The sequence below is a fragment of the Stylophora pistillata genome, chromosome 1 (genome assembly GCF_964205215.1).
Source record: "Stylophora pistillata chromosome 1, jaStyPist1.2, whole genome shotgun sequence".
Lineage (NCBI taxonomy): Eukaryota > Metazoa > Cnidaria > Anthozoa > Scleractinia > Pocilloporidae > Stylophora > Stylophora pistillata.
In genome coordinates, this window is record NC_142519.1 from 20040960 (window position 1) to 20066160 (window position 25201).

The following is a 25201-nucleotide window of genomic DNA, read 5'->3' on the forward strand; positions in this document are numbered from 1 at the left end:
TGAGTCATTCCTAAGGCTGTAGAAAATTTGTCTGAACAGGAGAAAACACTGAAATGAGACCTTACCAGAGTAGTCAAGGTTAGAAAACGGGACGAAAAACGCTTAGACACACCATAGTTAATTATGGACACACCTGACATTCTTGCAGCCGAGGAATTTACTATGAAACGACTTAACTAAATATCCATTGCAACAAGAGCCATTCCTTTTCCCGGTCAGCTCTTGTGAAAAGCAAGTTCTTGTAATCGGCTTTCTGGCGACCTTTATCTCCTTCACAATATATCACTTCTCCGTCCGGCCACAAACTTCCCTTCAAGAGACTCAGCCTCGCTTTCAAACATTTTGGCGGCCATCTTGAATCTCATATCACGTGCCCAAAGCTGTGAAACATATTATGGTCCATAAAACTTATTACCATTTTCCTTCTATATTCTTTCTCCATTTGTAAAGCGGAGTGAACTCGTTTCCCGCCGTTAGAGTTTCGGAACCCTTCTGTTGATTTACGCTTGTAGAGACGTTAAAACGTACCTTTCATTTCCAACACATTAATGGTGGCTGAAAATTATCAGTTCATGTTTTGTGAAAAGTATTTTGAGCGCATGTGGTCACGACAGCCAACAGCCTATCGGAAATAGTGGTGGATTTCATGTTCTTCTGTGCTTTTGGATTTATTGTGCAACGTTGTTAATAAATTGAGAAAGTTAAGTTCTTCTCTAACGAGAATTATGGCGGTTAGATCCAACTGAAAGAGTACAAAGTCGCCATCTTGGTTCACAGCCAGCTCAGACGTACAAAACGAAAGTTGCTACAGAACTTCGTGGATGGGCTCGAACAAGAATTATTCCGATTTCTACATTTCCTAATCTCTGATACAAAGACCTGTATCCTAGCGTGTTTGCTCTTCATGAGACCTACTTTTCCACAGTTCTAAAGGAGTATTTGATACACGGATTCAAAATGTTTTGGAAATTCGATTTGCACCCGAGCTCTGCTATAGACACGATGTTGACGAAAGAGGTGAGTTTGATTTTTGTAGTCGTTTTGCAGTCAGCTCGAAAAGATTTGTTTAATTCTGTATGGTTTTCTATTATTCTCCTAAATCGTTCTTTTACAGGACTGTACTTTGAGCGAAATATTGGACGAAGATGATGTGCTGCAAGAGACAAAATCGCAGAATAGAAAGTTGGTTGACTTGTAAGTAGAACATCTCTATGCATCGTAGAAAACTCAGACTTGTTCGCTCAAAAGGAGTTCAAGTCCGTCAAGGTTTCATACATCGACTTTGAACGCTGCTCGCGGACCAAAGATCTAAGTTTGTACCAACGAAAAATGAGCATTAAATAGTTATTGATCTTAACCGTGCTCGCCAAACGTCTCTTTGAAATAATTGCTGCAGATATAAATTTGCACGGGAAGTGAAACAATAATTGATCTTTGAAAATCATCGATTAACGTCATTAGGAATGGAGGAAAGAATATCATATCCAAATTTGCGAGGTTAAGATGAAAGCGCGGAGATAGTGTACTATAAATAGCCAACTTTCCATTACGTCTTTATACGGACTCAGGAAATCAATAGAAATGTGTACTTGTTGTTAGGCATCTCAATTGGCTTATTGATTACGACTTTTTTCATGGTCGTTGAGAAAAAAAAAACTGTTTATCTACACCGTAGCAGCTTCCTGAATTTGCCTAGTGTTGTGAAGAAATTTTGTGCTTTGCATGTGTGGGAGTGTTTATTTTTCATTTACCTCACACAGAATGTATTTTTCTTTTCTTTTCTTTTGAGTACCTTTGATTTCCTAAGCCTTGCTGTTTTATTCGAAATCTTTTGTATGTGGTGTTTCATGAAAACGTTACTACGTAGAAGAGGTTTCACGATGATAATGTCTTGTGTTGATCACTTAAGCATAGGATCTGTTAACATTTAGCATTCTCCTGAGTATAAATTGTAAATGACAAAGGTAAACATCTCCATGTGCTTAAAGGCATACTTTCACAATATTAAGTTCAACGTTCTAGTCTAAAATGTGCCTCACGAAAGTGAAACATTTTCAGTCGAGCACTCTTTACCCTAGCACCTATCAGTAATGGCACTTTAACATTATTGTCCATTTTCTTACATTGTCAGAGTTTTGTTGAAATGTACAGTTTGGCACAACCAAAGAAGATGTGAATAGGAATTATAAAAAAATCCAAAAACTGACAAATAAGTGAGATAAGATAATGCTAGTCCAAAATTTTAGGTTAGTTAAAAAATGTAGTTTTGAGTATGATCTCAAGGAACTGTTTCAAAAGCAGAAAATGTAGAGAGGAATAAGAGGTATACTTGCTAGTACGAAATTGTACAAAAATTCTCCAACCACAAAAAATAAGATTCTATGAACACAAGTTTTCATATGCTGCAAGGTACATCTTCATGGTAGAACTGCATACTCAGAGTTTTTTATTGATCCCACAGCAAGAATTAACTGTATAACTATCCTCTACTGCGAGGATCGTGCATGATATGTAATTAACTGTATGGTGATATGGTAAATGGAAAAAGTATTTTAATGAAAACAGAGGAACACTCTAAATTACTCTCTCTAGCAACCCTCAGGGATGTTTATATCATTTTATCTGAATGATTCATTATGTGTACAGTGACATGTAATGTGTAGCCTTGTAAATGTTTTTACAATTTTTGGAATCATTTTAAAATTTACAAATTTACATGCAGTAAAGGGGACTAGTATAGGAGATAAATCCATATTAGTTTGAAACATTTTGTATAACCTCGTATCAGTAAACTGGTCTCTTAACAAAAAAAATTAAGAAATACAAATAATTTGATAGAAGTTTGGTAAGGGAATGGGGCTTGTATGGGTCCTATAAAAGCCATAAAGTCCTGATCGGGAGTTTAAAAATGCCCTTCTTTCAGGACCTGGAATGTAATGATATTTTTTCGAAGTGAAAGAGTATAAGTTACTTAATTAAAATACCTTTCATATAAAGAAAATGGCCATGCAAGAGTTCTGCCCATGCAAGATATAGGACCACTGATGTTCATTTTATTCTAGTGTGATGTACATTTAAGGCTGGGATAGTAGCACTAACCTAATGCAGGGCTCGACACTAACTTTTCAACTTACTAGCCAAGTGGCTAGTGACAACTTAGATGTTACGACAATTTCAGTTTGTTTACTAGCCAAACTGGCTAGTGGAAATCAAAAACTAAATCTGAATTTCTACTGGTCTGTGGCCAGTTGGCTACTGTTAGTATCAAGTCCTGTAATGAGAGTCAAGATACTCCTGTATTACATATATCTTATTAACCTAGCGTGAGGACCGTACTGGCCCCAGGTCTTGACAGTATGGACTTCGCTGCGCTCGGTCGATACAAAAAAGACCAGGGGCCGATATTCTTCCAGTATGGTCTTGAGCAAGCTTGGTTAAGAAGAGATTTATTATACGACTGAAGTTCAAAGGGACACAAGTGCAGTATCATTCGGGACCATTCGGGACAGTACCCGGTCCAATACTTAGAGAATATTGGACCAGCAATAGAGCATTCTGATTGGTTGATTTTAGTTATTGGCCCTCTGTCTGCCAGAGTCGTGTAATAATAATTTTTTATTTTTACCGCCCAGTTTTATCAGACCAGACATTTTGGAGGAGCTAGTGGAATATGTTTTACAACAACCAGATGACAATAAAGATGAAAGTGTAAGATACAAGTAAGTAAGCATCATCAGGTATTTCCTTGCAATGGGGAGCTATGTAACCGTGCTGTGTTTTTATTCTTGTAAATTTCTCAATATAGTAAAGTGTTTAAGATAGTACATGCGCTGGGCTGATAGATTATGGTATGTAAATATGGTAGGGACGTAATCCTTTGTGTGCTCTCTGAGAATTGTTTTGTAAAAGCAATAGAGGATTCTTCTGTCTTTACATAGCCTCCTTATAACTCTTGGGGATAATAGAATTGTCAAAAGTTCTACAAATCCTTGACAATTTGCTTGATTTTCTTGAATTCCTTCAACTTCTTTCATGTTAAAGTGAGGCTATGGAAACATGGAAAAAATCCTCTATTGCTCAAATAGTAATCCTAAGGAATAGCTGCAAATGAATTGATGGTATAAAAGATTTCTTCTCTCTCAAGGTCATTTGTACCAGTTTTATGCTGGGAAATCTCAGCACACTGGTTTTTTTGTTAGTTATTTGTTATTTAATAACTGTGGCTCATGATATGACAAAAATTACTTTGTTGCAGACATCCTAACACTGCTTGTGAAGTTTTGACAGCTGATGTATATGCAATCATTGATAGGTTAACAAGCAATGAGGTATGAAACTTGCAAGGGTATTTTGCTACAAGAATAAGTCACTCACTTTCTAAAACACTATAAGACAACATATTGATTAAATAAATCCCCTTAAATGTGTTCCACTTCTCAACTTCTCTCAGAAGTGACTCATGTCCATTTGAATTAATATTTACTATTATTTTATGGCTGTGTCTCACAAGGACTGGGAACTACCGAATTCACGAATTTGATTGGCTGAAATCGATATTGAAATTGGTCTAGATTTTCCCATCTAGACCGGCATCTAGACCGGTCTAGAAAGAAAAGGTACGAAGAATATAAAAAATTGGCATATAAGACACAGCCATATAATAAACATCTTCACTTCATTCGGTCTGTACTGGCAACCTTGGTCAAGATTCTCACATACAGATCTCCCACTAGGTTAATAAGAACTAATTATTAAACATTTCTCAGATATCTTGCAATTTAATAGTTTATCTCTTCCTTTGGATGGTGAATTTAAATTGATTTGTTTTAATTCCTTTTCCAGGATCTTTTAAACAAAATCTGGTCCTTTATGGAATCTGAACCTCCACTTAATCCCTTACTAGCTAGGTAAGAATTTTACTCTTGAAGAGTTTTTTTTTCTGATAACATTGTAATAATGATGACAACAAGGACCATTTTGATTACATCAGGGTCTTCTCTTAGCGGATAAATACACTTTTGAAAATTTCCATCAAATCAGTAGAAAAATTAAGAAAGGCATGTGTAATGTCAGTGTATAAAGTGACAATAACTCAGTTTCTAACTTCTATCTGAGACTGAGTAGGTGAAAAAGGCAGTTGCTTTGTCTTGGTCTTATCAATGATTCCTTTGCACAAGGTGTAGTTCTGCTGTCAATTGGTCCCAAAAATCCATGAATGCCATAAAGTTTAGAAGTTGCATCTGAACTCAAATCTGCCTTTCAAGCACTGTTTTTGCTAATGAAGACTTTGAAGAACCTTTGGAACTTTTCAGTATTCTCATTTAATAACCATTTTTTTAGTTGTGATGTTTTTTGTTTCTCTTCCAGTTTCTTTAGCAAAGTTATGGGAGTTCTTATAAGTAGGAAGACATCTTTGGTAAGCATGCTTTCCTTTCCAACAATACAAGTGGTTTTTATATTTTGGTAGACTTACCTGACTAGAAGTGTTTTGTCTAAATCTCTTTTTACTATTTACTTTGTTTAGATGTTAGAGTACTTAAAAAGTAAGGAAGATTTTGTGAATGCTGTTGTGAAACATCTTGGTACATCTGCTGTCATGGATTTACTTCTACGATTGATAACCAGTGTTGAGTCACCACAACTGCGACAAGATCTGCTTGAGGTAGAGTTTGATATTTTAATTCTCTTGGCTTAGTTGCTTGGTCAGCTCAGGTTGTTTAGAGATTTACTGGGGTATGGCAAGGTTGAGGGTTCAAGCCCTAAACTGGAACAGCACTCAGGGTCTTGAAATAACAGAGGAGAATGTGCATATGACATCTTTCATGGTAAGACATTCTAGTCTTCTTGAATAAGAACAATAAACTGTAGCTACCATCTGCATCTTCTCTTCACTGGCTAGCAGGGGATTTTAAAGAACCCATGCACTGCTTGCATAGAGTAGAGAGTGTAATTCTCTTTGTTTTGGTCTGGTGTTCATGCCAAAATAGGGGATCTACAAAAAATGTTCTAGAAAATTTTTAAACTGCTCAATGCAGTCTGGTCAAAGTCCCCAAGAAGTGTTATGAAGTGCCGTGAGCTAGTGGATATATATGCAGGTGCTATAAAAATCCTTCATCCAAATCATTAAACTGTTGAAACACTTTCTTTTGGTTTCCTTTCTCTTTGACCTTGTGTGGGTTGCTATCTGTTCAGTTTTGACCCACAATATGTTTTAATAATTTGTGTCTTTTAGTGGTTGAATAATCAAAAACTTGTGGAGAGTTTGGTCTTATTAATAGATCCAGGAAATGATGAAGAGGTTGGTAAATCAACTATTTTTACCAGAACCCATTTGAAATTGATTGAAATTTTTTTAAGTGCAAAGATAAGTACTGAGGGGACCGTGCTATTTTTACAGAGATGTTGCAATGCAGCACAAAGCCTGTGTGATATAATCCGACTTAGCAGAGATCACATGTCACAGCTCCAAGAGAATGCTGATCAAGATCCTTTACTAGATGCAATTCAAAGGTAAGCTGTTTTGTGTGTTGATTCTTACAGTTACTTCCTGAATGGTGTGAAGAGTACATGTACACAGGTTTGGGTAATGAGTCTGAAAGTGTTGATCAGTTGTAAGTTAAACCCTCTCACCTGAAGAAGTGACTGGCATGTAATTTCTTCCTACAATATCACCCCTGAATCAAACATTAAGGAAATGATCAGCAACTAAAGAAGCTCTTGATTGTTAAGCAAATCAAATTCTCCTTGCCAGCATCTCAGGAAATGTAAAGAGAACAGTACTGAGATTATGCATTTTATAATGATGTTAGGGTACAGAGGGTGAAAGTTACTTGTCAGCCATTATAATCCAACCCTGTTCTCTCCAAATGTCTTCTACAACCTATGAAATGCTGTAGTCCTTTGTTCTACCAGCAACTTTATTGTGAATAAATCAATCTCTCAATATTCATAAGCTATCCAGTTATAGTTTTCTATTTTGCTTCTTCTTCTCTTTATGGTTTTTTATTTTTATTTTATTTAATTTGTTGTCATAAGGAGAGAGACCGTATCAGAGTTATTGGATCACATGCTTCGGGATGCTCAGCTTCACCCAGATGTGGCACTGGTCAATGGAATATCTGTTTTACTCACGCTTTTGGAAGTCAGGAAAGGAAGGTTCGTTTGCAAATATATGTTATCCTCTTATTTTATTTGGAACCTTAGCTTTATATGTAAATTACAAAAGAATTTTGATTATTTGAAATTTACATGTTTTGATGCTAATTTCAGTGGGGAAGGTGAAGAACCTATGACTGCTTTGGATGCAGAAAGGCTTGCACAAGGTAAGAGAATAGACCCTAAACTTTTGGATCTATGTTCTGCACAAAAGTCTTGTTTAAAAAGGATAATTTAAGAAGTAGGGTAGAAATGTAGAGTGACGTTATATCTCTCCAAATGTATTATTTACTTTTGTATGCTTTTTTTTTTGTTTGTTTTAGGAGTCAGTGCTACATTAGCTGCTCTAACACCCAGACTCAAAGATTTTCATCAGCTTCTTGTAGATCCTCCTCCAGTAAGCTGCATTGTTTTTTTCTGTTTTGATGTATTGTATGAACCTTTTCTTATTTACCTACTGCAACATAAAAAACTGTATCTACCATTGTTGGTTTCTTCTTTTGTCAGATGAAACCAATGCTTACGACTGTAGGAACACTAGATCCTCCACTTGGAAACGCTCGACTTCAAACCTCCAAGCTGATTGCTGCTATATTAGCCACTAATAGTGATACAATAAATGCTGAACTAGCTAATCTAGGAACAATACAAGTTTTATGGGTATGTATACTCTAGTCCAATGGAATTATCCTTGTCCCTTGATTATACCAGGGGTTACTGCTTGTTAAGGCTTTTAACAGCAATGTTAGTATTTTTTTTTTTTGGTTCTGTAGGAGTTATTTTTCAAGTATTCATGGAACAATTTCCTCCATACTCAAGTGGAGAAGTGTATAACCACAGTATTAAACAATCCCCCAACTGAAGAAGATGGGGAACAGAGCACTCCTTTAGTTGATGTTGTAAGTGGTGCTTCATTTTCAGTGACTTTAAGTGATAGCACATTTGATTGATTTTTAGTGTGTCTTGCATGTGTTATAAATCAAGATTTGTTTCACCCTCTGACCCCTAAGAGGGACTAGCATCTAATTTCTCCTTACAATATCACCCTTGAATCAAACATTGAGGTCAGGAGAATAAAGGAAATGCTCACCAACTAAAAAGCTTTTGATTATGAAACAAATTCTCCTTGTCAGCCCCTAGGAAATGTATGGAGAACAGTATGGAGAATATGCATAGTGATGTTAAGGTGTAAAGGATTTGTGTCTCCTTTTGTTTTTCCAGTTATTTAAAGATTGTCAAATTATACAAAGGATACTACAGGAATGGGAGGATCATGATTCAGATAAGTAAGGGCACTGAAAGATATTTGATGATTTTAAGCTGAATATTGTGTTCTGTCAGTGGTGAATAGATCAATTAATTGCAAGTGGTTGATCAGGTAGATACTTGCAAATCCTAATATTTTCAATAACTAAGTTGAAGTAATTGTTTTAACTGTTAATTACCAAGATAAGTTTCAATATATTTTTGAGAATCTTTCCATAAAATCACAGGGAAGCGATCTTTGACTTTCCTGAGACAAGCATGAGTTCAACTACCAATGAGAAGTAGAGCTTTCTTGTAGGTAGTAATTTTCAGGTTACATATAGTGCCAATGACTGTTTGTGCACTTTGACCATTACCAGGTAGTAACCCAAACTGTGAATAGTTCAGTGTTCTCACTTACTCTAAGTATAACAGGTGAAACAAATTTTCAAACCAGAAGTAAGAGCAATACCTTCACTTGTTGAATTTTCAAGAATTTTAAGTGATTTTAGGCAGTCATAAGAGTTCCTACAGGTGGTAAACTTTACCAGATACCACCTCAAAAGGAGGATACTGTGGGTCCACAGGGAAACTTCATCCCAGATTTTGAACTCAAATTTTGATTTTATCATTTTGAAATTTCTCTCATAAAACTGCATTTTGCATCTGAAATGTTTGCTTTGGTACCAGTTTTTTTTTATTTTTTATGAATATTGGTTGTATAAGAAAATGTGTATGAGTGTATTGCTTTGTCTTCTTTTATCCAGATGTCAGACCAACCAAAGGAAAGGATATATGGGTCATTTAACAAATGTGGCAAACAGTCTTGTTCATAGTCTAGAGAAAGGGAAAAACAAAACTGCTCTTGATACAATTTTTGCAGGTAAGTTATCAACACAATTTTCTAGAATTTATCAACCACTACATTAGGTTGACTTAACTGTGATATTCTAACTAGTGTACTTATTTCCTCTAATTTCCCCTTATTAGAGTTGCCTGAAAAAGTGCGTGAAAAATGGAATGCGTTTGTCAGCGGGAAGTTAGCAAATGTCAACAAACAGAACTTATCAGAACTGGTAAGTCATTTCCTGTCAAGGATTACAAGGTTTTCAAAATTTTATTATCAGGACAAATATTTCCATAAATTTTGTTGACTTCCAAAGTTTTTTCCAAGCTATTTTCACTGACATATTGTCAGTTCTCAGAAATTTTACAAGAGTAGTTGTGTGTTTAAGTCTTCCTCATTATTCCCATAATTTTTTCATTTTGTTTTTCCAAGGTTGGACACAATTTTCAGTCCTCTTCAGAAGATGAAGATGATTTCAAACCTATGTCCTTTTTACATACAGAAAACTCTCTTCAGCAGGTAGAAATACTAGTGACAGTTACAAAGCTTGAGCTGCAAACAGTTCAAATAATGGACAATTTTTGAAGAAGCTTTCTACATGTCTTACAGGAAACACACTACACAGTACTAAAATATATTTTGCAAGTCACATTTAAGGGAGAAATTATAAAAATTAATATGCATGTAGGCCATTCTAAGGGAGGAAATTCTTTGGTACTAGGCTTCTGTAATTTTTGCTGCAGGCATTCTCAAGATACCAGATGCAGCAGATGACATCAGAATTTATGGATACATTTGGTCTGGATGAGGAAGAATTCCAAGAACCAGATGATTCAATCACGTAAGTCTTGCAAACTTATTTTGTTTAGTTTGAAGGGCAGGTAAAAGTAATATATTGTGCTCAAATATAATTGTTTAATTTCATTTGTGTTTCCCTCTTTCAGGGGACCATTTGACAGAATGGGAGATGTTGGTTTTGCTGTAAATGCCCAGGAAGATAATGTGAGTTGTATGCCATTTTTTCACTTAAAGGGAAATAGATGGAAGTGCAATGTGTTACTTTATCATAACTGTTGCTTCATTAAGTAGCACTGTAGAACTAATATTATCAAGGTCATGAGCCTGGTTTTTACAAGGGTATCATGGGTACTTGCTTCTCAGTAGAGTTATTGTGCTCTGGGGTTTAGATATGAGAATTGTATGGTTGAAAATAATTTGGATAGTGAAGTGATAGCTTGGTAAAGAATTGTACTTGCCTTGGCTAGTCTAGGATTGCAAATTGCTTGCACCCATTTTAAGTGGTGAAGTGTTATCTTTTATTGGTTAAAGAATTAATGTAAGACAGTGTATAGTTATAATTATAAAGTTGTTGTTGTCACTCTTCACAGCCCAATGCTTCATTATTTGAAGCTTGTTGTAATGAAAAGATTCAACAGTTCGATGACAGTGGAAGTGATGAAGAGGTATTTGTAGTTTCCTTCACAACAACACAGGTTTTCTGATTAATATATTTTTGAGTTAATTGGTATTTAAAGTTATCCAGCATAGGTTAGGGGGAATTTAGAGCAACTCCAATGATAGTTTTTATTTCTATTTTTTAGGATGTTTGGGAGGAAAAAGAACTCACCTTTTCATCCATTGCAGAGTCAAGACATAGGTATCGCATTTATTTAAATATAAACTCTCATTAGGGCTCCAAACTCAATTTTCCAAAAAGTTGCCTTTTGGCAACCTTCAATGGTAAAATGGTCATTGGTTTATATGATTTCTGTCAGTTTCCCAGCTGAGAAACATCCCTCTTTTGAAGTGAGCTTAATTGTTAGTATTAAAACTTAAAACCTCCCATATTGTAAATAACATCTTGAATTGCTCTTTAGTTAGACACCATACTTTGTACTGCAAAGTTTATGGTTAGACTGAAATGCTGCACACATTATCAGATGAAGGTTATCTCAACAAAATCAGTTGGACTTGATCAATACTCATTTAGGTTAATGCATACCTGGGATTTGCAGAATGGTCGGAGGAAAAGATGGGAGATACTGGCATGGCCACCAAAATGGTTGCAGCTTGGAGTGCTGCTGATCTACATTATAAACTTGTTACTACTTGCTGGAAATGTAACATTGATTGTTATTTTAATATAGTACCCTATCACCAGAGGGAGGAAGTGAAAGTGAGAGTAGTGACAGTGATGACGATTTGGAGTCATCAGCTCCCAAAGGTCCCAATGTACCATTTGAAAGTGAAAGCAGCCCTCAGGGACTACCGGTAAAACAACCTCCTGCAGCTGCAGATAATAAAATGGAAGTAGATCCCACTGATGGTAAGCAATTAGTGTAGATGGATCTCAAAACAGGCAATGTGGTGACTTAACATGGTTGCAGGCAGTAAACATATTTGTAGAAACTCGACTCCTCATGCGAAGATATCAGCATTTGCTTTGCAGTTGATCTAGACGACAAGATGGGAGATTTTGACAAATATTTATTTAGAATTGTGATTTTGCAAAATGTTGTGATGTCATTAAATTTGGTCATGGTTTTGATTACTGATGTACATGGCTCTTGTCAGGGCATTTGTCTCCTTAAGCTTTTTACTTGTCTCTGTACCATAAAACAATCAGAAATATTTGGACACTAGATTGTAGCAAGTAACTTAGTATCATTTTAACCGCCTCCCAGTTAGCTCAATTGGTTAGAGCGCCAGATTGTGTTGTGCGGGAGGTCAAGGATTCGAGCCCCGGCCAGACCAATAATCGTGGTCTTAAAATAAGTGAGGAGAATTTGCTACCTTTCTATAATAAAAAAATGGATAGATATTCTAGTCTTCTTGGATAAGGACGAATAAACCGTAGGCCCTGTCTCCTGCAGGGCTAGGGGTAGGAGACATTAATTTCCCACGCATGAGATTACTGTTTAGGGGATGTCCTCCTGTGGGGTGGGATGGGTGGGAATTGGCCCTGAAAAGCCCCCATGGGGAGTGGTCAACTAACATACGTATGTATGTAGTTTGTTAGTTTTCATGGGCAAATAAAAGCACTACATTCTGTAAGAAAATGGCTCACACTACCAAGTCAGTGCTATGGCACTGGACCTCTTTACCAGGATTATGGTTAGTCATTCATTGGGTCAGCACTTCTACAATCAAGATTGTAATGTATTTTCTTCAACAGGCTTTGAATTAAGTGACATAGGTTGAAATATTATTATTACAAAACACCATAATTTTTTTTTACCATCAGCATGGTCCCTTGCATTTGAACCTGAAGAGACAGCAGTAGATGAAGCTGTGTCAATGGATGCTTCAGATGTTGGCTGGGGAGACACACCAGCAGCAACCACAGATGACACAGGATGGGCAACATTTGATAGTTTTACTGATATCAGAATGGCTACCAGCAGGTCTGTTATTATAGAAGCTGTGAATTTTTTACTGAAAGTGTACGTAGTCAACCATACTGTTTTATAATCATTTTGCTATGTCTTAGTGTTGTTGGGATCTACTGACTAAAAGACAAGTTTTATGTTTTGAGCAGCAGATTCCCACTTTTAAATCACTTCAAACTTCAATTTTTTATTGGAAAGTATACAATGGTGACAAACTTTGGTGCATTTTAATTTAATCCATCAATCAGCTTGTGGGATTTTCACACTCAAAAGCTTGCTAACATTCCTTCAGATTTGATGAAATAACAAATACATTTGCATTGTTATCAGTGAACCAACTGAGGAAGCAGCTGATTCACCTGTTGCAATGGAAACAGAATCACCTGCTCCTTCACAGGCAGGGGCAGCATATAGTAAGTGTTGTTTTTTGCTTCATGACAGCACAGCTTGTGGCTTAAGTTGCATATTATTAAGTTTGGAACAGAAAATGTCTCTGTTCGCTGTTCACTTTTATTTCTGTTTTGATCTTGTTGGTGAAGACTTGTCTCTTCCTCGTTTTTCTTGTAGTAGTCAAAGAGGATTCCATTTCAAACAAGCCAGATGAGTTAAGGTACGAACTTATGATGTAGAATGGGCAAGTGTTATCCTTCTAATTACAAGATTTACTGATTACAAGATTTATATATCCCAGCAATCTACATGGTACATTTTCAGGAAATTTTCAAAGTACCTGTGTATTTGCATACCTATATCTTGTGCCAGTCTTTTTTTGTGTACCTGTATGACTGTCTCTGAATTCTTGGTGGTTAGTCAGTCTTGTTGAACGAGTAATTTTTCCACTTTTGTGTAGAACATATGGCTTGGTGTCCAGTGCTGAAGCTCTTGGAGTCACAACAGATGGAGATTGTGAGGAGTCTACAAGAAAGACAGAGCCCTCACCAGTCCAGGATAGAGCAGCTCGTTACAGGTTAGCAAGACTTGGCTCAAGTGTAAACTAACCAAAAACCTCTCATTTAGGAAAATAATCCTTTAATCCATGCAATAATCAAACTGTGATCTGAATGTATCCAGCCATTAAAATAACTATGGACTTTGAGAGACAGCAGGTTCCCAAAATTCCTTCTTTCTATACAGACTATGACAATCCATTGGCAAAACATTTGGATTGTAAATTGCTGGTTAAATTACTCATAGGAATGCAGGGCAGTGCTAGAAGGTAACCATGACCTTATTTGAATGTACCTTGTCAGATGGCTGTCTTCTAGAGATATTGTATACCCTGGAAATTGACAGACAAATGTTAAAACTTCACTCAACATCTTTGATGATAAGATACAAAATTTTCACTGTATTCTAACCTTGAAGTTGATGATCAACCTTCTGCTGATGATTACAAGGAAAGTTTACCGCTGTGATAAAAACAAAAATTGTTTGGTTGTACAAACTTTTATTTGTGTTTAGGTGTGAGGGTCAATCACTTGACAATTCAGCTCCACTAGCAACAAATGATAGTGATGATGATATTTCAGATGAAGAAACTGCTGGTGTGAAATGTGAGGAAGTATTTTCCAGGTGAGGGTAAGAGAAGGGAGTTAAGTGTAGCTTCTTTGTTTATAACAAGATCTAACAGGATGAGTTCTCTCAAGAACAGTATTGAAGTATCATTGGTACTTAACATACCATACAATTTTTATTATCCCCTTACTTTTTTCTTGGAATAGGAGATGGTCTTACTTAGAGTTGGAGCTTTTTGAATGGGAAATCTAATCTATATTTTTTAATACACTAGAAAAGATGCAGAGTGTAATTTGAGATGCATTAAAATGGTTATGTAGGAAGGTAGCAGGTTACCATGACAAACAATGGGCTGAAACCTTATGGATGTGGTTATCCACAAGCCATTCAAGGTTTACATGGGATGTAATGTTAAACTTTAGATCAAAATGAGAATGCAAATTAATAAGAGAATAACAAGCATGTTTCAGGCCACTTAGCAGTTGCACTTTGGTCCACAAATCAAAAATGGATTTTGCACATTATGTTTTAATGTTTCTTAATTTCATTTCTGTTAACACCCACTAGGGTAGAACAAGATAACCAAACTGAGGGCATTGTCCATTCAAACAATGAGGTTATGGTGAGTGAATGCGATGACAAGTAGTAGAATGCATTATAAAAAGAGTTTGGAAAGGTTGGTTCTAAAAAGCTCTCAAGACAAGGATCGAATATTCTTCATTGTGTTACAAACAGGTAGTGGTTGGATCCTGATTATTTCAGTGTTACACTAAGCTTTTAATGGAGAATGGTAAATTTACTAATTTTATTATATTTTTTTGAGAAAAATTAACGTGTATTTTTTTTCATGAATCTTGCATAGACTGTAAATAATGCTCATGATGATCAGATGACAAGTGCAAAACTGGACAATGGGCCTGTGGACTGTACAAAGGATACTGAACATCAGGGCTTAACAAAGAAAACTAAATTGGATCAGGATTCTAGGTACTGTATTAATTTTATTAATATCTATAACTGTTAACTGAACCTCTTATTCCCAAGAGAAATGAAGGAGAAAATTTTAAGCGGGAAAGGCTTTAATTTTATGTCATACATGCTTTAGCACTTGTTTTGTGTCATCTCAAGGCCCCCAGGGCTGTGGTCTAGGAGCACCCAGTGGCCCCTGGCACCTTACTTTTGTTCTTGGGCGACTAAACAATCTTAGTTTTTTCGTAAAAAGCATATGCTGGCACCCTGGATTTCCCAGTTTCTGAGCATTGGGCACCTTGTTCTAGTAGATAGGTAACAGACAGGGCTGCCTCTTAACTAATCTCATGTCACACCTGTATTGAGGCAGAAGTTGTCAACTAATAATAATTTGTGTTGTTTCAGGTCACCGTTAAAGGAGTTGGTTGAAACACAAACAAATCTAGTGAATGGTCCAGGCTAGATGTTCCTCTGGTTATTGTTTGTAACTTTGACAGATTTGTATGTTTATAGATGATGATGTGTAAAATATTTTAGTAATGGCTAAGTTTGCTGAAGGAACTTTACTCAGTAGGCAGGCCTCTGCATCCAACTAGGCAAAAGGTAATCAGAAATTGTGACACATCGTATTCTAGGATATCTTTGTACATGCAAAGAATTTTGTGAGCCATATTGAATTGGGTGCTGTCAGTTTTTTTTATATTTTAAGTTATCTGATTGAAAGTGACCTTTGAGGCCATGAATTAATGTCTTTTTTTCAGAGAAGTTTGTGTTAAGCTCAGTTGTTCAAAACATGACTGGAACACATACTGCCAGCTAATACTGGTCTGGAAATGCCTTGTACTCTCAGAGTGATAAAGATTTTATTTCAATACTTAATTATCCAGGTAGATGATGAAAAGTAAATCAATTGACTGGCAGATTTTCAGGTACAGAACCAAGTTTGGTGAAAAGCAGAGATAAAATGAATGCAAGATCGCAATATGAAATGGCAAATTCCAAGTGCTTTGAGAAACTGAACAAGAATGGGATGGTTGCAAATACTTAATTTCATGAGTATATGTCATCTATGTAATAATTTCAAAGATGGCAGGGAGGTTTGTTTCAAAAAATTACTGGTTACAATATATGTTCTTCCAGGCTTGATTAAATTTTGCAATAAAGGAAGTTTTGCCTTCCTTTCTGGTGAGCTTGGTCTCTCTGTACTTGCAAGAGTATTTTTTCCTAATTCTTTGTTTCATATTTTATAGTTAAGGGGAAGTGTCGTGATATATTGTTGTGAACTGTTGGACATTCAGTTATTGAGGGTTGAAATCTTAAGTTGGCATCAGAATTCTTTGAATTTTCCTTTGACCTTTTTTTAAGAAAATGGAAACAAAACTAACTTTTACTACAGACAAATCAGCTGAATAGTGTTCAAATCCAGCAATATTGGTTTAAAGAAATGTTTTGTGGTACTGAATTGCTAGAGAAATTTTTTTTTTCTTATGATGGGGGGGAAATGTTATAATCACAAGGACAAGCAAAGTGATGTACATAGTAATTTTTTACCCTTAAAAAGTTATCTTCCTTGCAAGATTTCATAGAAATCTTTTTTGTTTAAAGGCAGGCATAAGAAAAGCTCCACTACTGGACCATGTTGGTGGAAGATTTTTTCAAATCATTTTCACTGGCATTTGCGAAAACTTGAAAACCAAAAACAGCCATCTTGAAGAGTGATGCCATTTTGGACTATGTTACATTCACGTCATTGTTGCTGTCATTTCAGTAGTTATTCATTCGTAGTCAGCAGGGATTAAAATAGCTTATGTAAAGTATCACAAAATTTAGAATGACCAGAGATTAAGACTGGAATACTGACATTTTTCACCAATTTGACTGTCCTTTATGTGTGTGTGTGTGTGTGTGAGCCTGAAATTAATTGTGAGCCTGAAATTAATTGTCAAATTACCAACAAGGTGTGCCAGTGGTGGAGGTCTTCTGTAAACTTTTTTTTCAAAATTTGCTTACTCAGGATGATTGCAAAGCTTTTATACATAACATGATCGTGTATAATAATTATGAGTTGATCAATGGAAAATCTCTCTCAAACCAATTGAACATTACAATTTTACATTTTGTTTTTGCTTGAAAAGGGTATAGCCAGCAAACGTAACAATTTTATTTCCAGTTAACCTATTACTTAGTAAAGGATGATAACCTTTACTCTCAACTACCAATGCATGTACCAAAGGCTGTATTCATAATAAAACCTCTCGCAGTATTCAAGAGATGCACACCATCACAGTTGTTGAAACTATATTGTAATTTTAGTCAGTTGCCCCCTGAAATAAAATTAATCTTAAGTTGTGAACTGTTACATTGTTTGTGTATTACCTAATTGGCCATATATCCAGGAATGACAATCCTTTGTCAGTCCTAAAGGCATTTCAGTCTTGTTTAAGTTCAACACTCCAGGTATTAAAAGGTGTTCTTGAATCTTGCACTGTTTACTTGACTTCAGAATGTTCCCTTTTAACACAATTAATTACCTTATTTACTACTCCTACTCCACAACATACCACATTAATTAACCTGTTACACCTCAACATGATTACGCATATTCTCCATACCATTCTCGATACATTTCCTACGGTAGTGCAAAGGAGAATTTTTTGAACAATCTAGAGTCAGATTCTTTAGTTGGTGATCATTTCCTTTATTCTTGTGACCTTAATGATTGATTCAGGGGTGATATTGTAAGGAGAAATTAGATGCTAGTCACTCTTAAGGTCAAAGGGGTAAGGGGGGAGAGTGTAAATAAAGGTCACACATATTCAGTTTATAAGTCTCTTCCCCATGGGAAATTGGGACTTGCAAATCTCATCTAGTGGATTACTCATACTTTTGAAAAAAATTTCATTTGGGTTTCTTTCGTTATCTTTGGGAGTGCAAATAAAGACAGACAATGAGTGCACAGAAGTAAATTGACCAATCACATCAACCCTACTATGCAGAGACGTACATTTCGATTTTATAGTGTACCTGCATACTGGATTTAAGAAAGTGGTGCCATGGTTGGATTTTACTTATCATGATGATTGCTCCTGTATGCTGGGTGTATTACATTTGATTGTGAGTTAAGATTATTGCTCATAGCTGGAGAGGTTTACATCAAGACACAATGGATGCCAGGGCGTGGACTTGTAATATTACTGTTTCTCTTTGAGAGGAACCGTACACCTTGATTAATCAAGTCTACTTTACTACTTTGCCTAGCCACAAGTGAAGTAATCCTTGATGGTAGGCATACATTTGTCACGAGTGGATGTAGCATATTTCTCAGGGCACCAATGAGCATTATGTAGCAAGCCTCACACAGTGGAGTGCTGGACCATGAAATCTGAATATTCAGTGATTCTTTGTGGAAAACTTGAGAGTTTTTTCCTTATTCCATGCCCCCTCAAAAATGAATGACAACTTGCTTTATGGCTTTGAAAAGAGGTATTGACTGTGGAGAGGTCTCTAATAAGTCTTGGGCTGTCTTGTTTGGGTCTGGTTATAAAGTTTCAAAGGTTATTAGATGAGAAAAATCTTTCTGCTTGCTCCCACATGAAGAAACACCATGTTATTTTGCTTCTGAAGGTAAAGACAATAAAGGAACTCTAGCACTATGCAAAACTTAAGTTAGGATTTTTTAATCTTTGAATGAAAAAATAAGAACCTTTTTATCTTCATCATCTTAAAAATCATAGCAGCTGCTATAAAAAATAGAAAGAAACTGAACTGACCTAGATATAGGAAAAATTCAGAGGAAAAAGGGTAAGACCTTCTACCTCTACTTCCAAAATCTTTTTCCTGCTCTCAGATGCTCCATTCTCAATTATGTCTGTGTCATCACACGTCTCTAATTTGTGTTCATGAGACAAATGTTACATATTAAACATTGTAATTAATATACATAGCTAGAACACTTAAAAGTTTTAAAATCAAATTTCATTATTTCCATTTAAAAAATTATTCTATACTTCAGCTAGTCAAGAAATTATAGGTAATATAGAAAGCATCTTAAATCTTTTTTAATATGATAAAACTTTCTTATAAAGCTTGAAAAACCTAACATTCATTAATTTTTTTTATTAATTATAAGAAGAAATATAAAACCAGACAAAATAATTTAACCAAAATATTAATCATAAATTTCTCATATTTGCACCAAATTCAGTTATTCCAAGCAAAGATTTATGAGTTATTAAGAATCATTTGCTGACGTGTGAGAAAACTTTTTTTAAAGAAATTTTACTTTGAATGATGTGGTTGGTACAAAAGTGGTCAAAGTCCATATTCAATTTCATTAATCCTCTTGATGATGTCATCATATACCACGGATGCTGCATCCAAGCCCCAAGTGAAGTCTAAATGCTGCCATGCCGCAATATATTTGTCATACCACTTGCTTGTAAGCTTCTGCATCAAAATTTTCACATCACTGGGATCTGCTAGCCAATCATTTCCTCCATAGTAGAGTGCAATAGGCACAGTGATAGCAGAAGCATTGTACTGAGGGACAGTGGCCTTGAAAAAAGTAAACAATAGTTAAACTAAGACATGATACATGAAACTTCAGTTGTGAAAATACATTCATGAATGGTTGACTAGAGAAAAGTTTGATGTGGTTAAGAAAATTTTTACAAATAAGAGCTGTGGATAAATTTTATGATTAAAATAAATCCTTTGATGCTTAAGAGTGATTTGTATATAATTTCTCCTTACAAAATAAACCCCGAGTCAAACATTATGGCTATGAGAATATAGGAAATTATCACCAACTGAAAGAGAATTAAGCTCCTGATTGTTAATTAAACAAGTTGTCCTTATCAGCATCCTCCCAGATGTATAGAAAACAGTATAGAGAATATGCACACTGATGTTAGGGTGTCAAGGGTTAAAAGGACCCAATTTTACTAAATTTGTTGAACATGTTTATTTCTATTTTCACTTACAGTTCCATAATGTTCTTTGTTTTTCTCTGGGCTGCCATAGTCATACATTTGGAATTTACTAGACTTGTACAGCTAAAAGGAAAGACAAAAAAAAACAGTGTCACATCAAAAATCTTCCCTTTTTTCTTTACTGTAACCAATGGTTTTGCAAATACATGGTGGCAAGAGGGATTTTCCTACCTGGTTGAAATGCACTAAATTCTTGACAGATGTTCCGGCAGGAGTGTGTGATACATAAACTGGAAGGCGGGTCTACAAATATGGATATCGACATTGTCATTGATATATTGCTTCTGTCCAGTGGACAGATAGTATTGGCTGTAATATAGATAAGCAAATTGGACTACTGAAAAAAAAGATGCCTGTTCAAACCTCAAAAAGGTAATTGAGTTGTGTTTGTTGGGTAAGACACTGGACTTTCACTATGCCTCTCTCAGTCCAGTAGTTGAAATGTATACAAGCTAATAGTCATTGCAATCTGAAAAAGCACCTGAAGGTTACCTTGAAAGGATATAGAGGAAGGAGTAGCACATCACTCAAAGCTACAGAAACTGGGACATGCTCAGCCAGTTAGCTCACTCTAAAGCATCATTCTTTCATTGACTTCTTTATAAATGGAAGACAAATGCCTTGCACATTTGAAATGAAAACAGACTAAAAATTATGTTTTACCAAATTCAATTGTGGTACATCAAATCCACATAGGAGAAAGATCACACTTGAACAAATCAGCCGCAGCTCAGGTGGCTCACAAACATTTGTGGCCATCCAGTGTATAAAATCATTGGAAGGGAGAAAGTCACGCACTCCAAATATCACAAAAAGATCCTGCAAACAACACCGAACAATTCAGTTATAACGATTCAGTTGTATTAATAAAGAAAATAGTTGCAGCCTGGAAAAGTAAGTAGTTTTCTGAAAAGCTAGCTAAAACAAATGAATAATTCAGAAAAAGTTCTGAAAGTTTCCAACCTTAAGGGATGTTCTGATGTCTGACTCAAAACTTTAATTAGTGTGACTTGCATTGAAGGTCAAATGACATACCTCGAGCTCAGGAACATAATCTGCCAAAAGTTTTAGAGGACTCTTCATGTGACCTAAATAAGCAACAGGTCCTAGTCCAAACACAGCCTTTATTTTCTTAGCCAAATCTTGATTTCTTGATAACTCTGCAAAAGCCATAAGGCTTCCTTGTGAATGGCCAGCATAATACAGAGTTGTCTGCCCAGTTTTGTTGAGGATGAAGTTAACTGCGGTAGGAAGCTCATATTTAGCCATTTCATCAAAGCTACAAAGCAATTGTAAAGAAATTGGAACCAAATCAGTAGGAAAAAGATTTCAGAAAACATTTTAAGGGTGAACACACTGGGATGAATACATTTCGGTAAACACACAAAGGTGAAACTATAACAAATAAAAATACAGTCCTTATTCATCAATGTCCATGTCTCTATCTAGCTGGCCTGAACCTTAATTTTAAAGTAACTAAATTTGGTTGACCTAGGGGTTACTATAATGCAAGCCTGCAAGCCCTAGCCTTTTATGATGAGACGGAGCCATTTTTTGTGAGCCCTGGGAAAATAACATCCAAATATGGACATAATGCCTTTTTATGGTCATGGTCCCAGGTATTCCTTGTTTAAACTGCGGAAACTGAGGATGAGAGTGTGACAACTTGTCTTATCATGTGCTCGCTGATTGTAAACAACACAATTTTCAAAATATTGTGTTTTGGGAAGATTGCACAGCAAAGATTCCTGTCTTGTACCCTGTTCTCACATATAAATGCGCAGACCATTCGTGGTAGGCCCACACTAAACGATGTTGAGCATTTTCGCTCAAACTACGAAAACACTGGCAAAACTGTGACAGCTGACTAGCAACAAACTATGAAGCTGAGACAAACACCTCGCTCGAAGGTGGCACTAACAACAGCAAATTGGATAGGGATACTGACAGAAGCAACATGAATAGTAACGTTAAATATCTAAGCTTAGCTCTTCCGTTAAATACCTGTTTCTGTAATTGATTTCTATCGGGTTCAAAACTTGTAAAGTACGATTTGATATTTCGTACATAACCACTATTATTGTCGTGCAAGCACTCATGAAAGTTGGTTTGCTCTTTGCATAGAGTTACGAGTGCTTAGTAGAAGACATGATGAATACTCTTGATGACTGTGATCTACTAGAAAAATTTTCCAATATGACCAATGTACATGAAATCTCATAGCATTCACATGTGAGCTTTCTTGCCAGGAGGGAAAAATTGTATACCAGCATAAGTAATCAATGTAAATATTCAGGCAAAATATAATAAATCTGTAAATCAATATAATTTTTTATGTATTACTGTTTTATTTCTTATTTCTACTCACTGGCTTATGATTAAGTCATTTATCGTAATATTGCATTCTGATGCTCGGATATCACAAATTTCAAGGTCTAGTACAACATGTAATCATAACCATTACAATTTCCTCAAATGGCACATAATGTCCAGCTGCTTTATTTTTTACTAATTATTCTGTATAATTGGTAATTGGACAGTTTAATTGGACAGTTGGCTGTAATCGGACACCTGTAATCAGACAGTTGAATCAGCCAATCATAGTCCCCTTGGCTAAATCCTCCAATCACAGAGTTGATCACAACAACCCCTTTGCAATTGTCTGATTTTGTCAATCACTTGTAAGATAACACACCAAATTGGACTCCACTAGGTCTTACTACAATTATCAGTCTACAAATCTTAATTCAGGACACTTATGGTTTACCCTGAATATAAATCTTACGAGTTTAAACACACCACCCATCATCTCACAAAGAACATCTTACCTAAAATTCCAAAAAGCATCAGAATCCACCGAGAGATTGACATGCCGCCTACCGTATGTATTACCGCGGACATTTCCAAGCCATACATCAAATCCTTTATCAGCCAGTATAAACCCAAAGCTTTCATTGGGTAAATTTGACACCCAAGTAGAAGAAACATCCAGAAGTCCATGTTGCACCAGAATAACCGGTTTGGCATCTTCAGACGAATATGTTTCATGTCTCCCATGGGGAATTCTTTGAATGGTTATGATGTAGCCGTCAGGAGTTGTATAATCGTATTCTTCAGCAGGGTAGCCATTGTAAATTATCATTTGAGTCTAGAGAAAAACACACAACAACATTTGTCATGCACAAGACGAGGCAGATCGTGCGATTGGGGTCAAGGTCTGCCTAAGCTTTTGCTCTTATCCGGAAACTAAAATATGATTTAGTAATACAAACGCTTTGGAAAATTGATTTAGAGATTAAGTGCCTCCAAACCCTCCAATACTTTCATCATTCTCGATCGTAAGAGTTCGTAAAAGCTGAAGAATAAAGGAATGAACTAATGAAAGGTCATGATCAATTAAGCCACCAATAGTGATTGAGGAAGTCACTCCATCTACCTCTTCAATTATTTCTTTGTTTTAGAGGTGCGAAATGTAGAAGTTCTTAGAAGCCACTGGAAAGCAATTTCAATGTGATCTCAATTTCACATTCTTTGCAAATTACTCAAGTCTGAAATTCATTATTGTGGGCACTTCGCATGTGTTTTGACAGACAAAAAGATCAGCCCTTCGGGTTCACAGCGGGAGAGCATGCTAGCTCATCATCAAAGGTGAAGCGATTTCAAAATAGCGTTTCCCTCAGCAAGTAATGGTCTCTTATATTTCCCGAAATCCTATTCCTCGTGTATGCTTTGGGATTACGCAACACGACCCAAAGTTCATGGCCGCCATATCAAAACATAAACACACGCCCTTACCACGTTCATGTTTTCTTCTGGAAGAGGGACGACGGCTGAAATTCCTGTCCACAAAGATGAAGCCAAAAAGAAAAACACTGTCTTCTCAATCAATTGCATCGTTGTCCAGATTGGAAGAGATCTTTCTTCAAAAGTGCTCCAAAGACGCAAGCTTGCTTCGATAGTTTAGGAACAATTGATCTCAGCCCAGGGTCCTCGGCCAGACAAATCAAATAAAACTTTTGTTTCTCTTTCGTGAGTTTTAAGATATTTCTATTAGATTTAAGTCCGAAACGTTGACAGGGCCCACAGCATCCAAAGTACTGTACTTTCGCTTTCCTTGAATTCCGAGTAACAGGACTCACAGTGCGGTGTTTAGTTACGTTGACGTGTGATCGTCATGTGACTCGAGAGGCGTAAAGTGGGCGGGACAAAGGCAGGTCTTCACGTACTACGAAAGAATCGTAAAATAATGCAAATAACGACTTATCATGACATTGCCTAATGAATTAACGGGATTATGTCAAACAGTAGCCAGTATCTAACGTAGTTACTGACTACATTGTCCAGCAAGTTCTCTAAAAATCAGACGCTTTTTTCTAATGCGTTTGACGACCTAGGATAGGAACCTAGTTAGACATTAGTATGGCAAGATTTTTAAGTAAGTTGGAAATTGGCCAGAGTCCAGAGGTAACATTGAATAAGTTCATTATATCGGAGATATGATAGTAACACAAGAAAGAACTGTTCACTTCAGCTGCAACGCATTTTCTTAACACAGAAAACCTCAACTTTAGAGTTCTTTCTCCCTTCTCCCACGGTGTGACATTTCTTTGAGGTGAGATAACATCTGATACATAATTCTTAAGACAATACTTCTTTCATTTCTATTCTGAGGGGCTGACAAAGTCACATTCAACTGGAAAACTGTTCAACTGTAATCCAAAGATTACCCATGTCTCTAAAGATACAAGCTCCCACTTCATTTACCATCAAACACTTTTAACTACTATCATTGTGAAAATTCACCATTCAATTTTGCCACTTGGTCCTTTCAAAAAGATAACTTTCCTATAGAATCAAGTGTCATTTGATAGTCTCTGGTGAGTCTGGAAAGTTCCAAGAGGAACCAACAGCACTTCCCTTTTAAATTTTGGGATAGACAAAAAAAAAAAAAAAGGGACAAATAGTGATAAGGACAACCATGTGAAAGAGATTCAACTCTCTCTAATCACAGGACAGTCTGCAAAAGGCATTCAAAATGCACAACATCTTGATTACTCTTGTATGTTTTTACTGGTAAGTCTTTTACCAAT

At 36.1% G+C, this 25201-nt stretch overlaps 2 protein-coding genes across 5 annotated transcripts; one reads left to right on the forward strand and one right to left on the reverse strand.

Moving 5' to 3' along the window:
- The first annotated feature begins 324 nt into the window (after positions 1-324).
- LOC111340191 (serine/threonine-protein phosphatase 6 regulatory subunit 3) lies at positions 325-17598 on the forward strand. 4 transcript variants are annotated; one of them, XR_015994575.1, is made up of 33 exons: positions 325-1017; positions 1115-1194; positions 3633-3719; positions 4256-4328; positions 4843-4907; positions 5368-5416; positions 5525-5662; positions 6233-6298; positions 6398-6510; positions 7036-7155; positions 7270-7322; positions 7479-7552; positions 7663-7815; positions 7929-8054; positions 8377-8441; positions 9168-9283; positions 9391-9476; positions 9680-9766; positions 9991-10088; positions 10192-10249; positions 10636-10710; positions 10849-10904; positions 11395-11573; positions 12492-12651; positions 12967-13049; positions 13204-13246; positions 13487-13603; positions 14098-14208; positions 14719-14773; positions 15014-15138; positions 15526-15621; positions 16008-16049; positions 16726-17598. XR_015994575.1 is itself a non-coding variant. In XM_088742892.1 (32 exons), the coding sequence occupies exons 1-31, from the start codon at positions 958-960 to the stop codon at positions 15581-15583; spliced, it is 2829 nt and encodes a 942-aa protein (XP_088599018.1). In that variant the 5' UTR covers positions 325-957; the 3' UTR covers positions 15584-15621; positions 16008-17598. The 4 variants fall into 4 exon arrangements, 2 of the variants coding, with proteins under 2 accessions (XP_088599018.1, XP_022802722.1); XM_088742892.1 differs by having other exon boundaries at positions 16008-17598; XR_015994574.1 differs by having other exon boundaries at positions 344-1017; positions 15526-16049.
- Positions 17599-18781: 1183 nt separating this feature from the next.
- Positions 18782-24456, reverse strand: LOC111340194 (lysosomal acid lipase/cholesteryl ester hydrolase). The gene is made up of 7 exons (XM_022946989.2): positions 23907-24456; positions 22940-23259; positions 21147-21390; positions 20775-20930; positions 20283-20354; positions 20103-20174; positions 18782-19674 (listed from the first exon to the last, which is right to left on the reverse strand). The coding sequence occupies exons 1-7, from the start codon at positions 24003-24005 to the stop codon at positions 19432-19434; spliced, it is 1206 nt and encodes a 401-aa protein (XP_022802724.1). The 5' UTR covers positions 24006-24456; the 3' UTR covers positions 18782-19431.
- Between the last annotated feature and the right edge of the window lie 745 nt (positions 24457-25201).

Bases quoted from the DNA above. Each gene is read 5' to 3' on its own strand.
- LOC111340191 (XM_088742892.1), top strand. From the start codon at position 958: ATGTTTTGGAAATTCGATTTGCACCCGAGCTCTGCTATAGACACGATG. The intron at 5,663-6,232 runs GTAGAGTTTGAT...TGTGTCTTTTAG, and splicing joins TGCGACAAGATCTGCTTGAG to TGGTTGAATAATCAAAAACT. The intron at 6,511-7,035 runs GTAAGCTGTTTT...TGTTGTCATAAG, and splicing joins TTACTAGATGCAATTCAAAG to GAGAGAGACCGTATCAGAGT.
- LOC111340194 (XM_022946989.2), bottom strand. From the start codon at position 24,005: ATGCAATTGATTGAGAAGACAGTGTTTTTCTTTTTGGCTTCATCTTTG. The intron at 20,931-21,146 runs GTATGTCATTTG...TGTTGTTTGCAG, and splicing joins ATTATGTTCCTGAGCTCGAG to GATCTTTTTGTGATATTTGG. The intron at 20,175-20,282 runs GTAGGAAAATCC...CTTTCCTTTTAG, and splicing joins ATTTAGTGCATTTCAACCAG to CTGTACAAGTCTAGTAAATT.